The sequence below is a fragment of the Delphinus delphis genome, chromosome X (assembly GCF_949987515.2).
Source record: "Delphinus delphis chromosome X, mDelDel1.2, whole genome shotgun sequence".
Lineage (NCBI taxonomy): Eukaryota > Metazoa > Chordata > Mammalia > Artiodactyla > Delphinidae > Delphinus > Delphinus delphis.
This window is the reverse complement of record NC_082704.1, coordinates 113,667,782-113,684,573: the sequence shown is the minus strand read 5'-3', so window position 1 is coordinate 113,684,573 and position 16,792 is coordinate 113,667,782. Positions and strand designations below refer to the sequence as shown.

General features: G+C 41.6%; 1 protein-coding gene across 1 annotated transcript in view; it reads left to right on the top strand.

The window, feature by feature from the left end:
* Positions 1-457: 457 nt before the first annotated feature.
* Positions 458-16,792, top strand: part of BMX (BMX non-receptor tyrosine kinase) — a 50,491-nt gene continuing 34,156 nt past the window's right edge. Inside the window, exons 1-5 of the mRNA XM_060003165.1 lie at positions 458-655; positions 8,394-8,540; positions 9,368-9,472; positions 11,421-11,502; positions 15,621-15,740. Of these exons, the coding sequence (XP_059859148.1) occupies positions 653-655; positions 8,394-8,540; positions 9,368-9,472; positions 11,421-11,502; positions 15,621-15,740 (457 nt within the window). The 5' untranslated portion in view covers positions 458-652. The remainder of the gene's footprint in view (positions 656-8,393; positions 8,541-9,367; positions 9,473-11,420; positions 11,503-15,620; positions 15,741-16,792) is intronic.

The window sequence follows — 16,792 nt, the reverse complement described above, 5'->3', positions numbered from 1 at the left end:
GATTATCACATTCTTTCACTGCACTTTTGGTGCCTGGTACGTGAGCCACACCCATCTCTCTTCCATTTCTGGATTTCTTAATTTAAGCTGTGGAAATGTGCTCCTTTTCCATCATTTGACAGTCCTTCTCGCTCATATCCTCTCTGACCTCCCTGGGTCCAGTGTTGAGTTGAAGTTTTCATTGCTTATTCTCTGCACACTTTGGCGTTACCTCATGGTTTCCTGACTCGTGTGAGAGAAGTCAGCATCACAAGCGGGCTTTTGCCGAGATGTTTTCTCGTCCTTTCCAGCGCAGAACTCTCCAAACAAAGAGAGGTTATCACATGTGCCCGAGAGCTGCCTGGGAAAAGCAGGAGCTGTAGTTATCAAAGTTGGAACCTTTATGAAATATGCTTTTGTCTCCGTTTTTGTTGCGCTCAATCAGGTCAACAAGTATTGGCTAAGTGTTGAGCGCGGTTTCCTGTGGGATTGTGTAAGACCTTGCAGGACAATAAACGTTTGGGGGGCACTGAGTAATGCAGCCATTTCTGACCCAGCAGCCGGGAAAATGTGAGGCAATTTGCGGCTGCTGGAAGGAGGACAGCTGCGGCTGAGTCCCTACAAGAGCAGAGCGACCTCACCGCCGTGGACCCGGGCAACAGAGCCAGGCAAAATGGTACGTGGAAGGGCAGGTGGCTCTACAGCGTCACGTCCTACAGGAAAATAGGTTCGGATCTGGGTGTTGTAGAGCCTGAAGTTCACAAACTTGGGGGGAGGGGGGTGCTTTAAGAAAAATAGTGCAAAATTATGAAGGTGAAATTGCTGGGGCTCCTCTGGGGGCTTTGGATGGGACCATGTCATTCGGGGGCCTGCTATAGAAGAGTCACTGGAAATTCCCTCCTAGCTCAAGATCTCGTTCAGGGAACCTGTCAGGTTCTGTGTACATCACCATCAGCTTGATCTAGCTTTGTGTCTATTCCTCTGCTGATTTTCTCCATACTATTCTTAAGCCATTGCCCTTTGAGGACTTTTCTTTATTTCCCCTTTATTTACTTTTTTAATTGAAGTGTAGTCGATTTAGAGTGTTGTGTTAGTTTCAGGCGTACAGTAAAGTGAGTCAGTCATACATATATATATATATATATCTATATACACATATTTACAAAAATCTATCCTTTTTCAGATTATTTTCCATTATAGGTCCTTCTGTGACTTTTCATATTGGCTTTGTAATTGCTCCCCAAAAGACAAAAAAAATGTTAGTCATGCCTTCTTTTACTTATCTGTGCTTTATAATGGGTTTTTTTTTTTTTGCTACGAATATTTATTCTTAGCTTCCTGAAGTCTCCCTAAGTCAGGGGCCTGCGGGTATTCTAGATGGAGGTAGAAAGATGGGAGGGAGGTGAACCACACAGTTGCAGCCACATACATAGAATTTTGAAAGTTCTCGCAGACCATGATGGTTTCATTGGATTTAAAAGGTAGTACAACTGTAATGTGCTCTAGGTCATTGCTTTTCCAACTCCCATGTGCACATAAGTCACCTGGGTATCTCACTAAAATGCAGATTCTGATGCACTAGGGCTGGGGTGGGATCTGAGAGTATGAATTTCAAACAAGCTCCCAGGGTATGCTGATACTGCCTGTCCGTGGGCCACACTTGGAGTAACATCCACGTACTTCTTTGTTAGAAATCGGTGGCACAAATACACAGTCAAACTGATTTTAAGGTAACCAGTCCCAGGATTGCAAGGCCGTAACAGAGCCACGGAGCAGGTACTTGTTGACGAGAGAAGGCGTGAGGTGTCTTCCCCTCCCAGTATCTCCTATCCCCAGGGGGCTGGGGGAAGGAGGGTGAGGACTAAACTTTTATGTTGAGGTCATCTCGTTGTCTCCAGTTTTTACACTTTGCTATGGTCTTTTTAAAAACTTTGCCTACAGAGTGATGAGGGGAAGGGGTGCAGGTTTCTGCAACACCTACTAGGGTGCTAGGCCATAGCATAGAGACAGGCCAGGGATCTGAACCCCCCAAAGCTTGGTGCTTTTGTCCACACCAACCTGTATCCTTAGCAGTGTTACGTGTTAAACTAATTCAGCACGATGTATTAGGACGTGAATTTATCACTTTTTGCTTTTCTTCTAAGGAAGGTGCCCAGAGGGGTGCGCTGGGCAGAGGGGAGGGAGCAGAAGGAAAGAGGCTGCTGAAAAGAAGGAAAGGCCTTAGCAAAGCTCTGTGAGGCACTGAAGATGAGCTTCACACCAAAAGCAAATTTTAGCTCTAACAGGAAAGGCATTGGCATTCTCTGTGCAAAAATGGCTTCCTAAAGTGTGTGCTTTCCATAAATTCATTTTGGAGCAACCAAGGTATGGTGTTTCAAAATGCTGGATTCAAGTGTCAACGTTAAAGGATTTCTGTCCGTATCATGCTGAGATCAACTGTAACTTTCTCTCGCCTGCAAAATGTCCTATGAAACGGGGATTCGTCAGCTTCTGTGCAGCTGGTATTTGTCTTTGGCCAGCATCTTAAGAGTTGTATTTTTGAACCACTTTACCTGATTCTGAGTTAAGCTTTCTGTTCCTGTTTAACTTACCATCATATTTTGTTCAGTTATTTAGCAGGAAGATAAGCAGGCCTGACCTTGGGCAAGTATCTGAAGGTCAAGTTTGCCACAGGTCCACCATTTTGGCTTTCGGAGCCCCCATCCCAGTCCGCACTTGGAGCGTCTGCCCTTTCCTTCCCGCCCTCCCCCCTCCACTGCCCTCCCACCACACGTATTATTTTAATATCTTGCCACCTACCAAAATCTTAGGTAAATGATACGTAAAGTAAGGGAGGATAACCAAATCAAATAAAGGGGTAAGGAATTGCTACCCTCATCTCTCAATTCTAAAAAATAAAACTTTAAAGCCACCATCCTGAGCCAGCCAGGGAATATACATTTTAATTGAGGGAGCTATCCAGTGGCCCCCATTAACTATACATACCTTTCTCCCTTCCTGTCCTGACTCCTGCGCCCCTTTTGCACCACTTAGAATTTATTCCAACTTCTGAGATTGTATGTTCTTACCTGTTTTCAAAACGTGGGCTAGAGTTTTGCTATTTAACACTGCTTGAGAGGTTCCTGCTGAAAGAAGGAACCTCTAAAGGTTCCTTATTTATAGGTCACGTCTTTCTGATATTTCCAGTAAAACCTCCCTTGCGTGTACCTGGTCAGGCTCAAATTTATGCCTAGTTCTACCAGACCACAGGCTTTAGCAAGGCTGTCATACATTTAGCTGAACACATAGATCTCTTTTAGTGTATTTATTGCCATGATGGTGTGGGCAAGTGTCCCAGGCAGGACACCAGTGATCTGGCTCCGTGGGCTGTGTCTCTCTAGTCACAGTGTCGTGATTCTGGCTAAGTCACCTAGGCCGCCAGGGCTCAGTGGTGCATCAATAAAATGACTTCTAGGGTTCCTACCACCTTTGATACCCTGTGGCTGCCTTCCTACATTTAGGTTAGAGCCTTCTCTGATTAGGAGCGTTACACAGCTGGCATATCCTTCTCTAACATCTGCGTTGTGGTCAAGAATATGGGCTGGGCACAGACATAGAAAACAAACTTATGCTTACCAAAGGGGAAAGGGCAGGGAGGGCTACACTAGGAGTTTGGGATTAACAGATACACACCACTACATATAAAATAGATAAACAACGAGGACCTACTGTATAGCACAGGGAACTCTACTCAATATTCTGTAATAACCTATGTGGGAAAAGAATCTGAAAAAGAATATATATATATATATATATCTGAATCACTGTGCTCTACACCTGAAACTAACACAATATTGTAAATCAACTATACTTCAATAAAAAAGAATGGATAAGCAACAAGGATATATTGTACAGCACAGGGAAATAGAGCCATTGTTTTCTAATAACTTTAAAAGGAATGTAATCTAACAAAATATTGAATCAGTATGCTGTACACCTGAAACTAATATTTTAAATCAACTATACTTCAATTAAATTTTTTTTTATATTTCTCCAACATAAAATAAAATGAATATGGGCTATGGAGTTAGACTGCCTGGATTCAGACCCCAGCTCCTGCGCACTTGCAGTGTGGCCTGGTCGGTTTACTTACCTGTGACAGCGTCATCAGCTATAAGCAGGGAATGATGCTGCAACCTACCCCGCAGGGGGGCTTTGTTACAACTTACCCCACAGGATGGGGCTGTTTACGGCCTACCCCATAGGGCCGTTGTGACCAGTAAACAAATGCATCTTTTTAAGGTTCTTTAAAGAGCTCCTGGCACTTCGTGAGCCCTCCTTAAATGTTAGCCAGGATTATCATCACCGCGATCACTCACATCCTTCAAGGTCCAATCTGAATGCCCTCTCTTCCATAATATCTTTCTCAATTATCTTAAGAAAAATAATAAGTTTTCCTTCCTCGGGCCTTTTGTAGCAAAGAGTAAGGACTCCTCTCTAACTTGAGTTGTTTCTCTCCATCTTTTTCTCTTTTAATCATAAATAACTTATGGGTACCCATAGCGTGCCCAGTATTTTCACATAAAGTTCCTCATTTAAGTCACAGAAAGTGAAAGAGCTGTTACCCGTTTCATTTCACAGGTGAGAAAACTAACATTTACAGCACGGAAGGGGCTTGGTCAGGGTGACACAGTGCACGAGTGACACTCCTGTCACCTCTTGGAAGGCTTCTGAGTCTACCAGTCCACAGCAAGCTTGCATATCCCTGAGCTACTGCAACTCTCTCTCAAACCCGTTCATTGTCACTCGAGCACACTGTAGGCTCAACATCAAGTGTGCTGCACAGATGTGCAGGCTTGAACTCCTTACTCTCATGATATCGTTTCCTTAGAAATGCTAAGTAACCATAATGATTCCAAGTCTGGTTAATTCAGCATGCACCTTTTATGTTTAAAACTTACACAGTGGTTGCTGACTTCCTTATAGAAAATACTGTACTGATTTCTGACAGGCTTTTTTTTTTGGCCTCCCCTTCACTTTAATCTTTCTAGTTTCATGTGTTTATGGAAATAGGCAGCCTGAGCTATTTGGTAAGCAAATTGATGTGTCTATTCTATGTAGGTAGTGATATATGAGTGTCCAGCCAAATCGCACCAGCTTCTCTATGGAAATAGATTTCTGGTTTCTAGCTTTAGGATCAAATTTTATTTTGTTTAGTTTAAAAAAAAAAAAAAAACCTTCCCAACTGAATTTCCCTTAAATGTGGGTAGGCAGAGCCGAGTTTGCTAGTCGCTGGACAGGCGGTTGAGTGAACAGTGGCCCTGGAGCCCCGTTGACTTACTGTCCTAATACGAGGCGAGACGTTCCATTTCTAAAAATTAGTCCTCACCATAGAAATGCCTTCAGTTTAGAATCGAGGCTACTCTAGGAGAAGACGGAAGTACAAGGAAGGGATAGAAGCAAATAGAAGGAGAAAGGCAGGTCCAAACTTGATCAGGAACCAAGTATTGTCTCAGAAGAAACTGATCGGGAGGTGAAAGAAGTGTGAGTCATCAAAACAGGGTTCTTGAACTTTGTTAAGATGCTCTGGAATCCAGCTTAGGGAGTGGAACTTTGAAGGACTTCAGAGGCAGGTGGCTCCAGGTGTGTGTGACATGAGAACCATAGATTACAGACACGTATGCACAGCATGTGGACTCATTTTTGTGAAAAGAAACACCTGCATGTGTAATTTGAAAAAAATCTAAAGGTATGTTCACCAAAAAGTTAAGTTTTCTTTTGCTTGTCTGTAGTTCTTGCTTTTGTCGAATAAACATATATCACATATGATTTTAAAGATGAAAGCCAAAAAATTCACAAAGGGCAGGATTTGGAATAAACATTTTTGTTAAAATTTGACAAATTATATTTCATTAGATGCAACGACGTGTATAAACTCTTGGAGATTTATTAGAAAATGTTCTTGAGGACTTGGTACCTTCCTTTCTACTCGATGTCCTTCTTCCCTTCAACATACAGAAGCGACTGTGAATTTCATTTGTCAGTGGTTTCAGTGGCTCATCATATTCATTTTTTAGATAAAATTCCCCAAGAAACCATTCTTCATGTGATGAATGCGCAAGTTCTATAAACAGAGAAGCATGTGTATCATCATGTAGTACGAGAAGGGCTGTGCTCTACCTTGGACATTGGGATTTGCATTTTTAAAACAGTGCTCTTAATGTTACAAATTGATTCAGCGTCTGAAAATAAGTGTTGAAAAGTTAACTTCGTATTCAACTAACCAGATCTATTTAACTACCACTCTGCTTTGAGGAGGAATGTTTTAGCTGTGGATGTAAAAGACATTTGACAAGAGTTTTCACAGTGTTCTCTTTCTGCTTTGTTAGTTAATTTTTTTCATGGAGAAATTTAAAAGGCGAAAAGTTCCCTACACCTCTGCCCAGTGTGATATGGCTCCTCCAAAGGGAACTTTAACTCACAAAAAGTAGACATTCCAGAGTTTCAGTAAGTCTTCAAGCAAATTCTCTTCCGGCCATAGACTACGGGTGTAGAAAATAATCTTATCTGAACAGGCGTGTGCGCAGAGGTTACCACGGAGGCAAAGGTGAAGGGAGGCGTGCTCCCTGCCTTCCCAGGGCCGGCTGGGTTGACTGTGTCCTGATCTCTGCCTCATCTTTGAGTCCAGGAAAAAGAAACCAGTGGCCATGGAGAATAGCACTCACTGGGCTCAAAAGGAAACCCATTCTACTTTCACAAAAGAATTATACTTTATTTCCAGGTAAAACAATATTCAAAGCAAAAAGTGGCCAAGTCTTTATTATATTCAATGGCTAAGATTTCTACTACTTCTGCCTAGGAGACGAACAATGCCCTTGGAGAACATGTAGATATGTTCTGACTGTGTAGATAAATAATAAAAGCTGATTTGCTTGATTCCCATCTTTAGAGTGGTGTAGCCTATGTCAGGAGGGAAGCTGGCTGGGCCTGACCATGGTTTATTCAACGCCAAGCAGAGTTTCTTAGTCTCCCTTTCTTCCACTCCTACCATAGTGGGCCCATCATACTCTGCGGCCATGCCCCTTAGTGACTGTGTGGCTGCTTCCTGATCAGGTGATAGATAGGATGCAAATATCTTCTTTTTAATGCACGACCCTGGCATAGCCAGAGGGAAAATTAGTGCGGTGTCTCAGAGCAGTGACTTTTTGCCTAGAGCTTGAGAGTGGAAGACCTACAAGCACACTTCTTCAGCTCTGTCGAAATTAAGGTGAGTGACGTTAATTGCCTTCAGATTATCAATAAACAAAGAAAGACAGTAATGATTGGGCATCTGACTGCTAATAAGCACGTGATTTCACAAAGCAAAGAGCATAAGGAGGTTGGTCTCTTGTGGCCGACTGCTCAGCATTGCTTTTCATTACTAGACCTGATACCAGACAGAGGGTTGAAGCAACAGTCTTAGTAGAACCAGAAAATGAATGCATTTATTTTCCAGAAATACCTTAACTTTTAATGTTTTATGCAGTTCTGGAAGAAAAAGCAAGAGTGTTTTTAGTTTATGAAGCACCAATTCTTTCAGTTCTTTTAAATCTCTTTTGACAGCTTTTGAAAATGTTTTATGCTCAGAAACAGTGAAAATTATACCCAAGTCCTTTATGCTAAAGATCTGATCATGTTCAGGGACTGTGGTGTCATTTACAACAATATCAGAGTCTCACAGTGGTTTGGATAATTTGATCCAACAATGGGCCACATTAGTGGAGAGAAATTTCAGCTGATCAGTTACTTCAGACACGATGAACTGTCTGGAGTTCAGATTGTTTAAAGTTGGGTGATATTCAATTCAATTCAACAGATGTCCCTAGAATGTTTAAGGAAAAAGGAGAATTTTGACATAGTGGTCTGGAAGGTAGTGTGAAGATGGTGAATTTATGATCCAAAGTGGGAGATGAGTACACTGCATAAAATGCTATAAAAATATCAACGTATTTAAACACGTCAAAGCCAAGGCAGTAGGAAAAAAGTGCAGGAATGTGTGTGTTTAAGAGCCTGCTTCAGGGCTTCCCTGCTGGCGCAGTGGTTGGGAGTCCGCCTGCCGATGCAGGGGACACGGGTTCGTGTCCCAGTCTGGGAAGATCCCATATGCCGCGGAGCGGCTGAGCCCGTGAGCCATGGCCGCTGAGCCTTGCTCGTCCGGAGCCTGTGCTCCGCAATGGGAGAGGCCACAACAGTGAGAGGCCCGCGTACCGCAAAAAAAAAAAAAAAAAAAAAAAGAGCCTGCTTCATTGCATTTTCCTCTATACTGTTAAATCTAATTTAAAAAAACTATTTGTATTATCCGTTAATGAGAAATAGTTGAATAAAAATTATGAAAGCTAAAAGACAACCTAGCTAGATGCTGCCAACATTCATTCTGATCATTTTATTTTATTTAGGACGACAATATGAACACAGAATCCATTCTAGAAGAACTCCTTCTCAAAAGGTCACAGCAAAAGAAGAAAATGTCACCCAATAATTACAAAGAGCGGCTTTTTGTTTTGACCAAAACAAACCTCTCCTACTATGAATATGACAAAATGGTGAGACCCTATTTATTTCATTGTTTTTAATGCTACTTATTTTTCTCAAGTCTCCACAAAGTGCTTAATATAAGGAAACATCAGGTTTCTTAGCAAACACAGTAAAAATCAACTTGTACTCATCACATTGTCTTTTCTTAGCCAAGTTATAATTAATTCAAGATAAAGCATTTTCAAACATTGCTTAACTTTACTAAGGCAAATTGTAACTTTAGAACAGTGGTTCTCAACTGAGGGTGATTTTGCCCTCCAAAGGATACTTGGCAATGGCTGGGGACATTTTTGGTCGTCATCACTGCGGGAGGGGGGCAGTTTGCTACTGGCATCGAGTGGGTGGAGGCCAGGAATGCAGCTGAACATCCTACAGTGCCCAGGCTGGCTCCACCACAAAGAATCATCTGGCCCCGAATAGTGCTGAAGGTGAGAAACCCTGTCTTAACAAATGCTGAAAGTAAGACTATTTCTGTGCAGCTGAGAATTCTATCACAGTAGAAATACTGAAATACTGTCATAAAATTGAAACAAGATGAAGATGCTTAATTTTCCTGAATAGATTAACCATATGGCAGGTGATCTGAAATGTGTTTCAAGATTAACAAAAAAAATTAAGTGCTGCTTGAAGACTTGCTCTTGGAGGAGTTTATGTCCACACTCGAAAAATATATTCTCTCATCATTAGACTTTGACTATTATGGAATAATTGGAGTGATTCTCACGTGCCCATCTCATCTCCCAATCTCCCTCCTAAGTGTAACGTTAACTTGATTCTGTTCTTTGTGCACCACTGTATATCACGTGAGGCATCTTATATTTTCCTTTTAATTCAGAAAAGAGGCAGCAGAAAAGGATCAATTGAGATTAAGAAAATCAGATGTGTGGAGAAAGTAAATCTTGAGGAGCAGACCCCCATGGAGAGACAGTACCCATTTCAGGTAAGGGGAGGGATAACATTCCATCGGATGGATGACTCTCCTTTTAATATTTGCTATTATGAACTCAATATCGGGGGGGATAAAGATGTTGCTAAATGATTCATTAAGACGATGGCAGGTGCTTATATCTGCGTAACCATAGAGAGCATTCTCAACCTCTCTCTGAATCTGGAACATCCCCAGATGGGATTGGGGCCGTTTGCTAAAATTCTATCCACCAACCTGCCTTCCCTGGTGGGAGAGAAAGATAGATGAGTGTGTAGGCCTTAGTGCTCTGACTTGCCTTGGGGTCTGATGATCTCTTTCATCAAACATTGCGCAGCATTTCCAATATGCTACAAGGTACTAGGCACACTACCCCTGTCCCCAAGGCATTTACAGAGCATTACGATGCAGGGAGGTGAGTGTTAAGACGAAGGCGGCAGCGTAGCCATGGTGTCCCAGAACGGAGAGGCTGCACTTCTCACTCCCAGAGGTCAGGGAGGTTTCCTGTTGGAGGTGACACTCAGGTCGGTAAGGACAATGGGAGTTTAGCCCAGCAAAAACAGGAAGGGCAGCGAAACCAAAGAAACAGCAGATGTCATGACCCTGGTAGGTGAAACAGTGTGGCATGTTTGGAGAAATCCGGGTGGTGCTCAGAATTAAGGAGCCCCATGAAAGAGTGAGAGACGAGCCTGGAGAGGTAGCCAGGGCCATATCACAAATGGCTTTGCATAGCACGCTAAGGAGTTTGAATTTTACCCTGAAGTATTTCAAACACTGGTCTCCTACGGAGAGGGTGCCTACAGTACCCCATGGAAGTGACTCGATCTAACACCTGCCCCACTTTTATTATATCAAGAAAACTTATCTTTCTGCTCTAGAGACAGACAGACTGTTCTTCCAATGGTCAGACTACCCTGTGCTACTATGAGGGAACAGTGGGCAAAAAATGAAATAAAATAAAATAATCCAGTCAGTGAACAGTCCATAGTTCCCACTTAAAAAAAAGGAACATTGCCCAATTGGGAAAAACCGGAGGATAGTGTGCTCATGGAAGATGCTTCAAATGAGTATCACCATGGCATGGAATACTCAAAAGAACATGAGCTTTGGAACGCCAGAGCTCCCAGCCCCATTGCTTATATTTGCGTAACCATAGACAACCTTCTCAACCTCTCTCTGAGTTTGTTTCTTCATTTGCAAAGTGGGCATAATCATATATTTTTATAGACTTGAAAGGGAATTAAAATGTTAAATTATCTAGGAAAGAGCCCAGAAACTAGTTGGTATTTAATAAATGGTCTGTATTGTTTACCCACAAAAGCTGAATAAACTAGAGAAGGATCTGGGCAAGACACTGGAATGTTCAAACATTTCACCAAGTATCATAAGGAACAGAAAATGACTTATACTGGGGATTCCCAGGGTGGGACATGACCCAAGGGAGTAAAGTAACAGGGAGACATATTTTCACTCAATATAAGCATGAACCATAAAATGATCAGAATGAGTGGAAATTGGCAAGGATGGCACAGCAAAAGTAAAGGACATTCTATCCCTGAACATATTTTCAAGGATAGAGCAGATAAACATTTTCCAGTGGGCCATAAATACAGTCATGCACTGGGTTGGTGGATAGACCAGAACACTTCTAAGACACCTGTAATGTCTAACATTTTATACTTTTATAATTCTCCATGGTCCAGGGCATTCCTGCTGAGGCCTCAATGTTCACTGCTGTCAGATGCATCATTGCCGTGATTTTCCAAAGCGTAGAGGTGTCTGGGATTATATAAACTGAGGGGTGGAGGATAAAAATAACTAGATTTAAAAAATCTAATTCCAGAGCTAATGTGTATTATATAGGCAAACTCAGTGTTTCTCTTGGATAACAAAAATTTGTAGTTGTACCAGAGTGAACTATAACACAATTATATCTAAATGCACCAAATCTTTTCCTTTCCAGATAGTCTATAAAGATGGGCTTCTCTATGTGTATGCATCAAATGAAGAGAGCCGAAGTCAGTGGTTGAAAGCATTACAAAAAGGTAATTTTTTTAAAATGTCATCAAAGGGAGTCTCTGACTGAGCTCTTTTGAGGCTTAGTGGAGGAAAGATATGGCAATAAAAGGGCCTAGCACCAATAGAGAAATCTGTTGATTTTCCTACCAACCTCAGAGAATGTGCTGCACTCATTCTTGTTTTGCATTCGCTTTGTTACCTAGAGGAAGCCTGGGCATCGTGTTCCCTTTCCTGCCCAGCACACACCTGGCTATTGTGCCTTCCCCACAGCTAGGAGGAAGCCAGACCACCTGCTCTCCACCCACTGTGCTTGCCTTTATCAGAGCAAAGTCTAGATCCTCATGGGGCTCTCTCTTGGGTCCCGTAGCTACTGTACTTTGGGTATTTACAGAAAATTATGTCTAATACTTACTAATACTTATCATTTGCCAGCTACTGTGTCAAGTAGTTGGAAACATTTTCTTAGGTAATCCTCTCGACAACTCCACGGCAAGGGGTAATAATACTATTCTCCATTTTTCAGATAAGTGAAATTACACAGACATGGCAAACGTCACATACCTAATTATGGAGAACACATAATTCAATTACCCAAACCCAACTTTTAAACAGTACAGTATAAATGCCAGGCAAAACTGGGAATTTCATGAAACATTTATTTAGTGATTCTTAGGCTGCCCTGGTAACAACCTTTGACAGAAGAGAGAAAATTATTACTAATTTGGCACTATGATGTTTCTCCCTATGATATTTTTATTTTAAAGGTGGGTAATGGTATGAGGACAATATTTAACTCAAACGAGTGACTCTGTTGGTGGAATTTCAGATATTAAGCTCCCAGATGGGGGAAGATTTTACTTCATTTAAGTTTTAGATTCGGGCTCTTCTCACTACCCTTCAAATTACACCACTTAGACAACCACCTCCTCTACTTCAATGCAAATACATCCTTTTTCACTCATAGGGCTTAGTTTTCCCTTTGTATGAAAGGGTTTAGCAACCTATTCTGTAGGAGAATCAAGTGGTCCAGGTAAGAGAAAAGCCTCCCTCTACCTGCCGCCAGCTTGTTGACGTAAGAAGGGCATCCTTCTTAGAGTCACACAAATCTGCGAACAAGTGCTGCTTTGCTGTGTCATCTATAAAACCATCTAACGTCTCTGGGTGTCAGTTTCCTGACCTGTAAAATGGGAGATTAGATTTCTTTATTCCTAGAGCATTCACGAGCCAGCAATGAATGACTCATAAATACATTAAAGAGTCCGACACACAAACATGAACCACTGTGTTATAGCGGGGCCTCCGGGAGGAGCTCTAAGATGCTGCTTCCCATTCAGTCTCCTTTGGGGGGATTTGCCAGGGGCAGTTGCTATGGAGACACCCCCTGTGTGCAGCTATTTGTCACGCACTAGGGTTCTGTGTGGGTCTTTCTGGAACTATATATGGTAGGCAGGTTTGGGTAGGCCCTGGGCAGCTCATGTAAAGGCTTATAGAACATAAAAGGAAAGCAGAGAGAGAAGCAGAAGTGAACCTCTTAGCCCCTCATAAGCTGCAGAGAGACCCTATCACTAAGGCTGCCATATGCATAGTAAGCCATTTGTATCATTTAATAATGCTTTGGGATGCAGGTAAAAAGACACCAAACAGTTGCTGAAACAGATACATGTTTGTTCCTCTTCCATGGCCAGAGGTAAGCAAACCTAGGGCTGGTGCAGCAGCTCCATGAAGTCAGTAGGAACCCTGGCTCCTTCTAGATTCTGCTCTGCCACCCTTAAGAGGTTCCCAGAAAGGCTCTGAGCTTTCCCAGAAGCCCCTCTGCAAACTTTTGCTCGTGTCTCGTTGGCCAGAACTGTGTCTCATGGCCATCTCTGTGTGCAAAGGAAGCTGGAACACAGGATCTGGCTTTTCCAGCCTCTGTGCTGGAAGACAGCAAGAGAGAAGGCGAGTGAGATCAGCTACCATGGCTCTGAATTCAGCTGACCCGATGTGAATAAACTGTATCCTTCTTTCCAAAAATCAAAACTGTAGGGGGTTTGGCAGGGAAGCTGGCATCTGGGCATTGGAATATAGTAGAAAAAGCCTGGGCCCGAGTCTCAAATACGCTATTGACTAGATTTGTGAACTTGAGCAAGCTGTCTCTGCACCTCAGTTTACTTGACTCTGTAAGAGTCATGATAACAGTAATAGCTCTCCCCAAGGTTGTTGAGTAGGTTCAATGAGATAGTGTGAGGGAAAATATGCAAATGTAAAGTCCTATACACATAATCAATATATGAGTTCCTCTTATTGTCATTATTAGATGGTGGGAGTGTTGCAATGTGGACTTTTGGACTTGGCTGGAAAACAGTTAGTTCCCCAGGAAACCAAATCCATGTAATAGAAAATAATAGGAATCCTGGTACATGGAGACCAGGAGCTTAGAGAGCAGGAAGGCAAGAAATGTGCCCAAGGAACTGCAATGACCATTTGGGACCAAGGTCAGAAACTAGTGTTTTGTAATCTTAACTTCTCTTGCTTTTTGTGACTTTTGTAATAATTTCCCATTAATATTTGGTAAAGTTTTTTTATGCCAGAATTTTCAGCTAAGCTGAGCTGGGTTAAACTAAGGGAATGGTATCATTAAAGCCCACTGTTCACTGAGCACCTGCTCTGAGCCAAACACTGTGCTGGACGCTTTACACACATTGGCTCATCTCCTCCCAAGGACCCAGCAAAGTAGATGTTATTATCTCCAAACACTTCCTTGAGTCATGGTTGTAAAGAAGGGGTTTTGTTTGTTTTTTTTGGTTTTTGTTTTGTTTTGTTTTTTACTTTATATTAAAGTTTATTATTCCATTTGGAAAATCTACTGTACAGGGACAAACCCATTGGATTAAGCAGAGTTTTGCTAAAAGCAAAAGACTATCAACTCTTTGGAATATTCCTGATTCCAGCCCAGAGTCGGGCCACAGGACTTTGATCCCAGGAGTTCTCCTGGGATCAAAATAAGGAATCCTCAAGATGAATACAAAATCAAGAAGGAAAGAGTTTAAGTCACACGGAGAACCAGCCCTCCCTACCCGGAGAATCTTCTTGAACTGTTCTCTACTGAGACCTTGTAGGCTTCTATGCTGCATTTCGAGAGAGGTGAATTTGTTGTAGACACAGTATTATACTCCAATATTAGAATTTCGTTTCTTTGGATTCAACATTGCCCTAGTCCCATGGTTTTTTTAAATATGCACATATTTCTAGAAAAGTAGCCCCATAAACCGTTTATTCCTTAGTGGAAACAGGTCAAAAGTCACGGAAGACCAAGAAGGGATGAGGAACTGTTCTAGCTCAGGAAGAACTAGATAACTAAATGCCATGTGTGTTTCTAGATTGGATCCTCGATCAGAAAAAGTGAATGATTACAAAGGGTATTATTGGAATAACTGGAAAAGTTTTGAATGCAAAATATATATTAAGTAATAGTATGGTATCAGTGTTAAATTTCTTGAATTTGATAATTGTATTACGGTTATGTAAGGAAATGTCCTTGTTAACAGAAGTTACACGCTCAAGTAGTGATGGATGACATTATTTAGGTCATGATATCTGTGACTTACTCTCAAATGGTTAAGCAAAATACAATAATGATAAAAAATTTTAATAATAATAATAATGTGTATGTACAGAGAGAAAATGAGATGAAACAAACAAACAGTTAAAAGCTGGTGACTGTGTGAAGGGTATATGGACATTCACTGCACTATTCTTGCAACTTTTCTGCGCATTTGAAATGTTTCAAAATAAAAAGCAGAAGCGGGGGGGGGGGGGGGGGGGGAGTATATGTTTATTGGAAACTTCTTTTCTTCTCGCTAAGATTTAGTCCTACTCTAAAATCCTAACACCAAGCTGATGCATATATGTAGTTTCTAGCAGTATTTTTTAAAGACTGATAGAAGTTATTGTGTTGTTCTTACTAAAACATGATTAGACTTTTCTTTTTGGCTTTGTAACTTCTGAGGGAAAGACTTATATCCTTTGGGAACCATTTGCCCTTAGGCTGGTTGCTAGCAAAATGAGGTTTTCATTGTTTTCTGATAACAGCACTTACTGAATGTGTTTCTTCTCTTGGGCCAACGTTTACTCATGCTGTGCTTTCTTCCTGCCTGCTCCCCAGAGATAAGGGGCAACCCCCATCTGCTGATCAAGTACCACAGTGGGTTCTTCGCCTACGGGAAGTTCCTGTGCTGCCAGCAGAGCTGCAAAGCGGCCCCAGGATGTACTCTCTGGGAAGCATGTAATGTGACCCCTCTGTTGGGCTGGACCCTGGGTGGACGATGCCCTTTAGGCAAACCTGGCAAATGCCAGAAGAGCTCGCCAGTTCAGGAAAACAAGATGTGCCACATTGGACAGCATCATGAATATCCAGCTTCGAACATGATATCTAGCAAATGAAATCTAATTCCAGGGTCAACTGAGTCATGTTCCTTAAAATAATAACAATATGAACATCTGCCATTCATTCATGTCATGAGAAATATTTTTAAACGGAAATCATAAATCAAGCAAGGAGCTGTTTATTTCCTCCCAAAATTCTTCCTGGTTGAAGATAAACTCCAGATGGGTAGAACGTGGTGAACATATCACCATGGTGCACAAACTAACATCATAAACTTAAAAAACCAACATTCTTTTCAAAAATATGTCCAAGGATAAAATTTAAGTAACACTTTTAATCACCATATATACCAAAATGATGGATGGCCAAGTTTTCAAAGATATATTTAACGTGGTTTGCCATTCTGTACATGTTTGCTGATTTCTTAATAACATCACAGAAAGTAGTGTAGGGTTTGCTTTACGTGCAATCGGATTCTACCCAGAGTTTTATTCCCAGGGAAATCTGCCTGACACTTTATCCAGGGACAGAAAGCCCACTGAGTGGCTTTGAAGGGCTAACGGAGGGAAAGAATTATGCTGGTTTTTGCTTGTGCCCTACGGGGTCCTACTGTATCACCAGGATACTTACATGAAGCAGTCATATACTTTAGAAGTTTATCATTGTTTAACAACATGAAGTTGTTGATAAATAAGAAGGAGAACTTATTTTGGTAACAGTTTTACCAGCCTGGACAAACTATGCTCGGACTATAATGACTTTAAAGAATTAAATGAGATCAGCTGCATGATAACAACTTCAAGAACTGTAAAACAAGGATGTGAAATATTATTCAAATTCACCCTACAATAGTATTGACCCCCAACAATCGTGTTAATGTTACTATGGGTAATTTTACAACAAAATCAGTGACTAGGGCTTCCCTGGTGGCGCAGTGGTTGAGAGTCCGC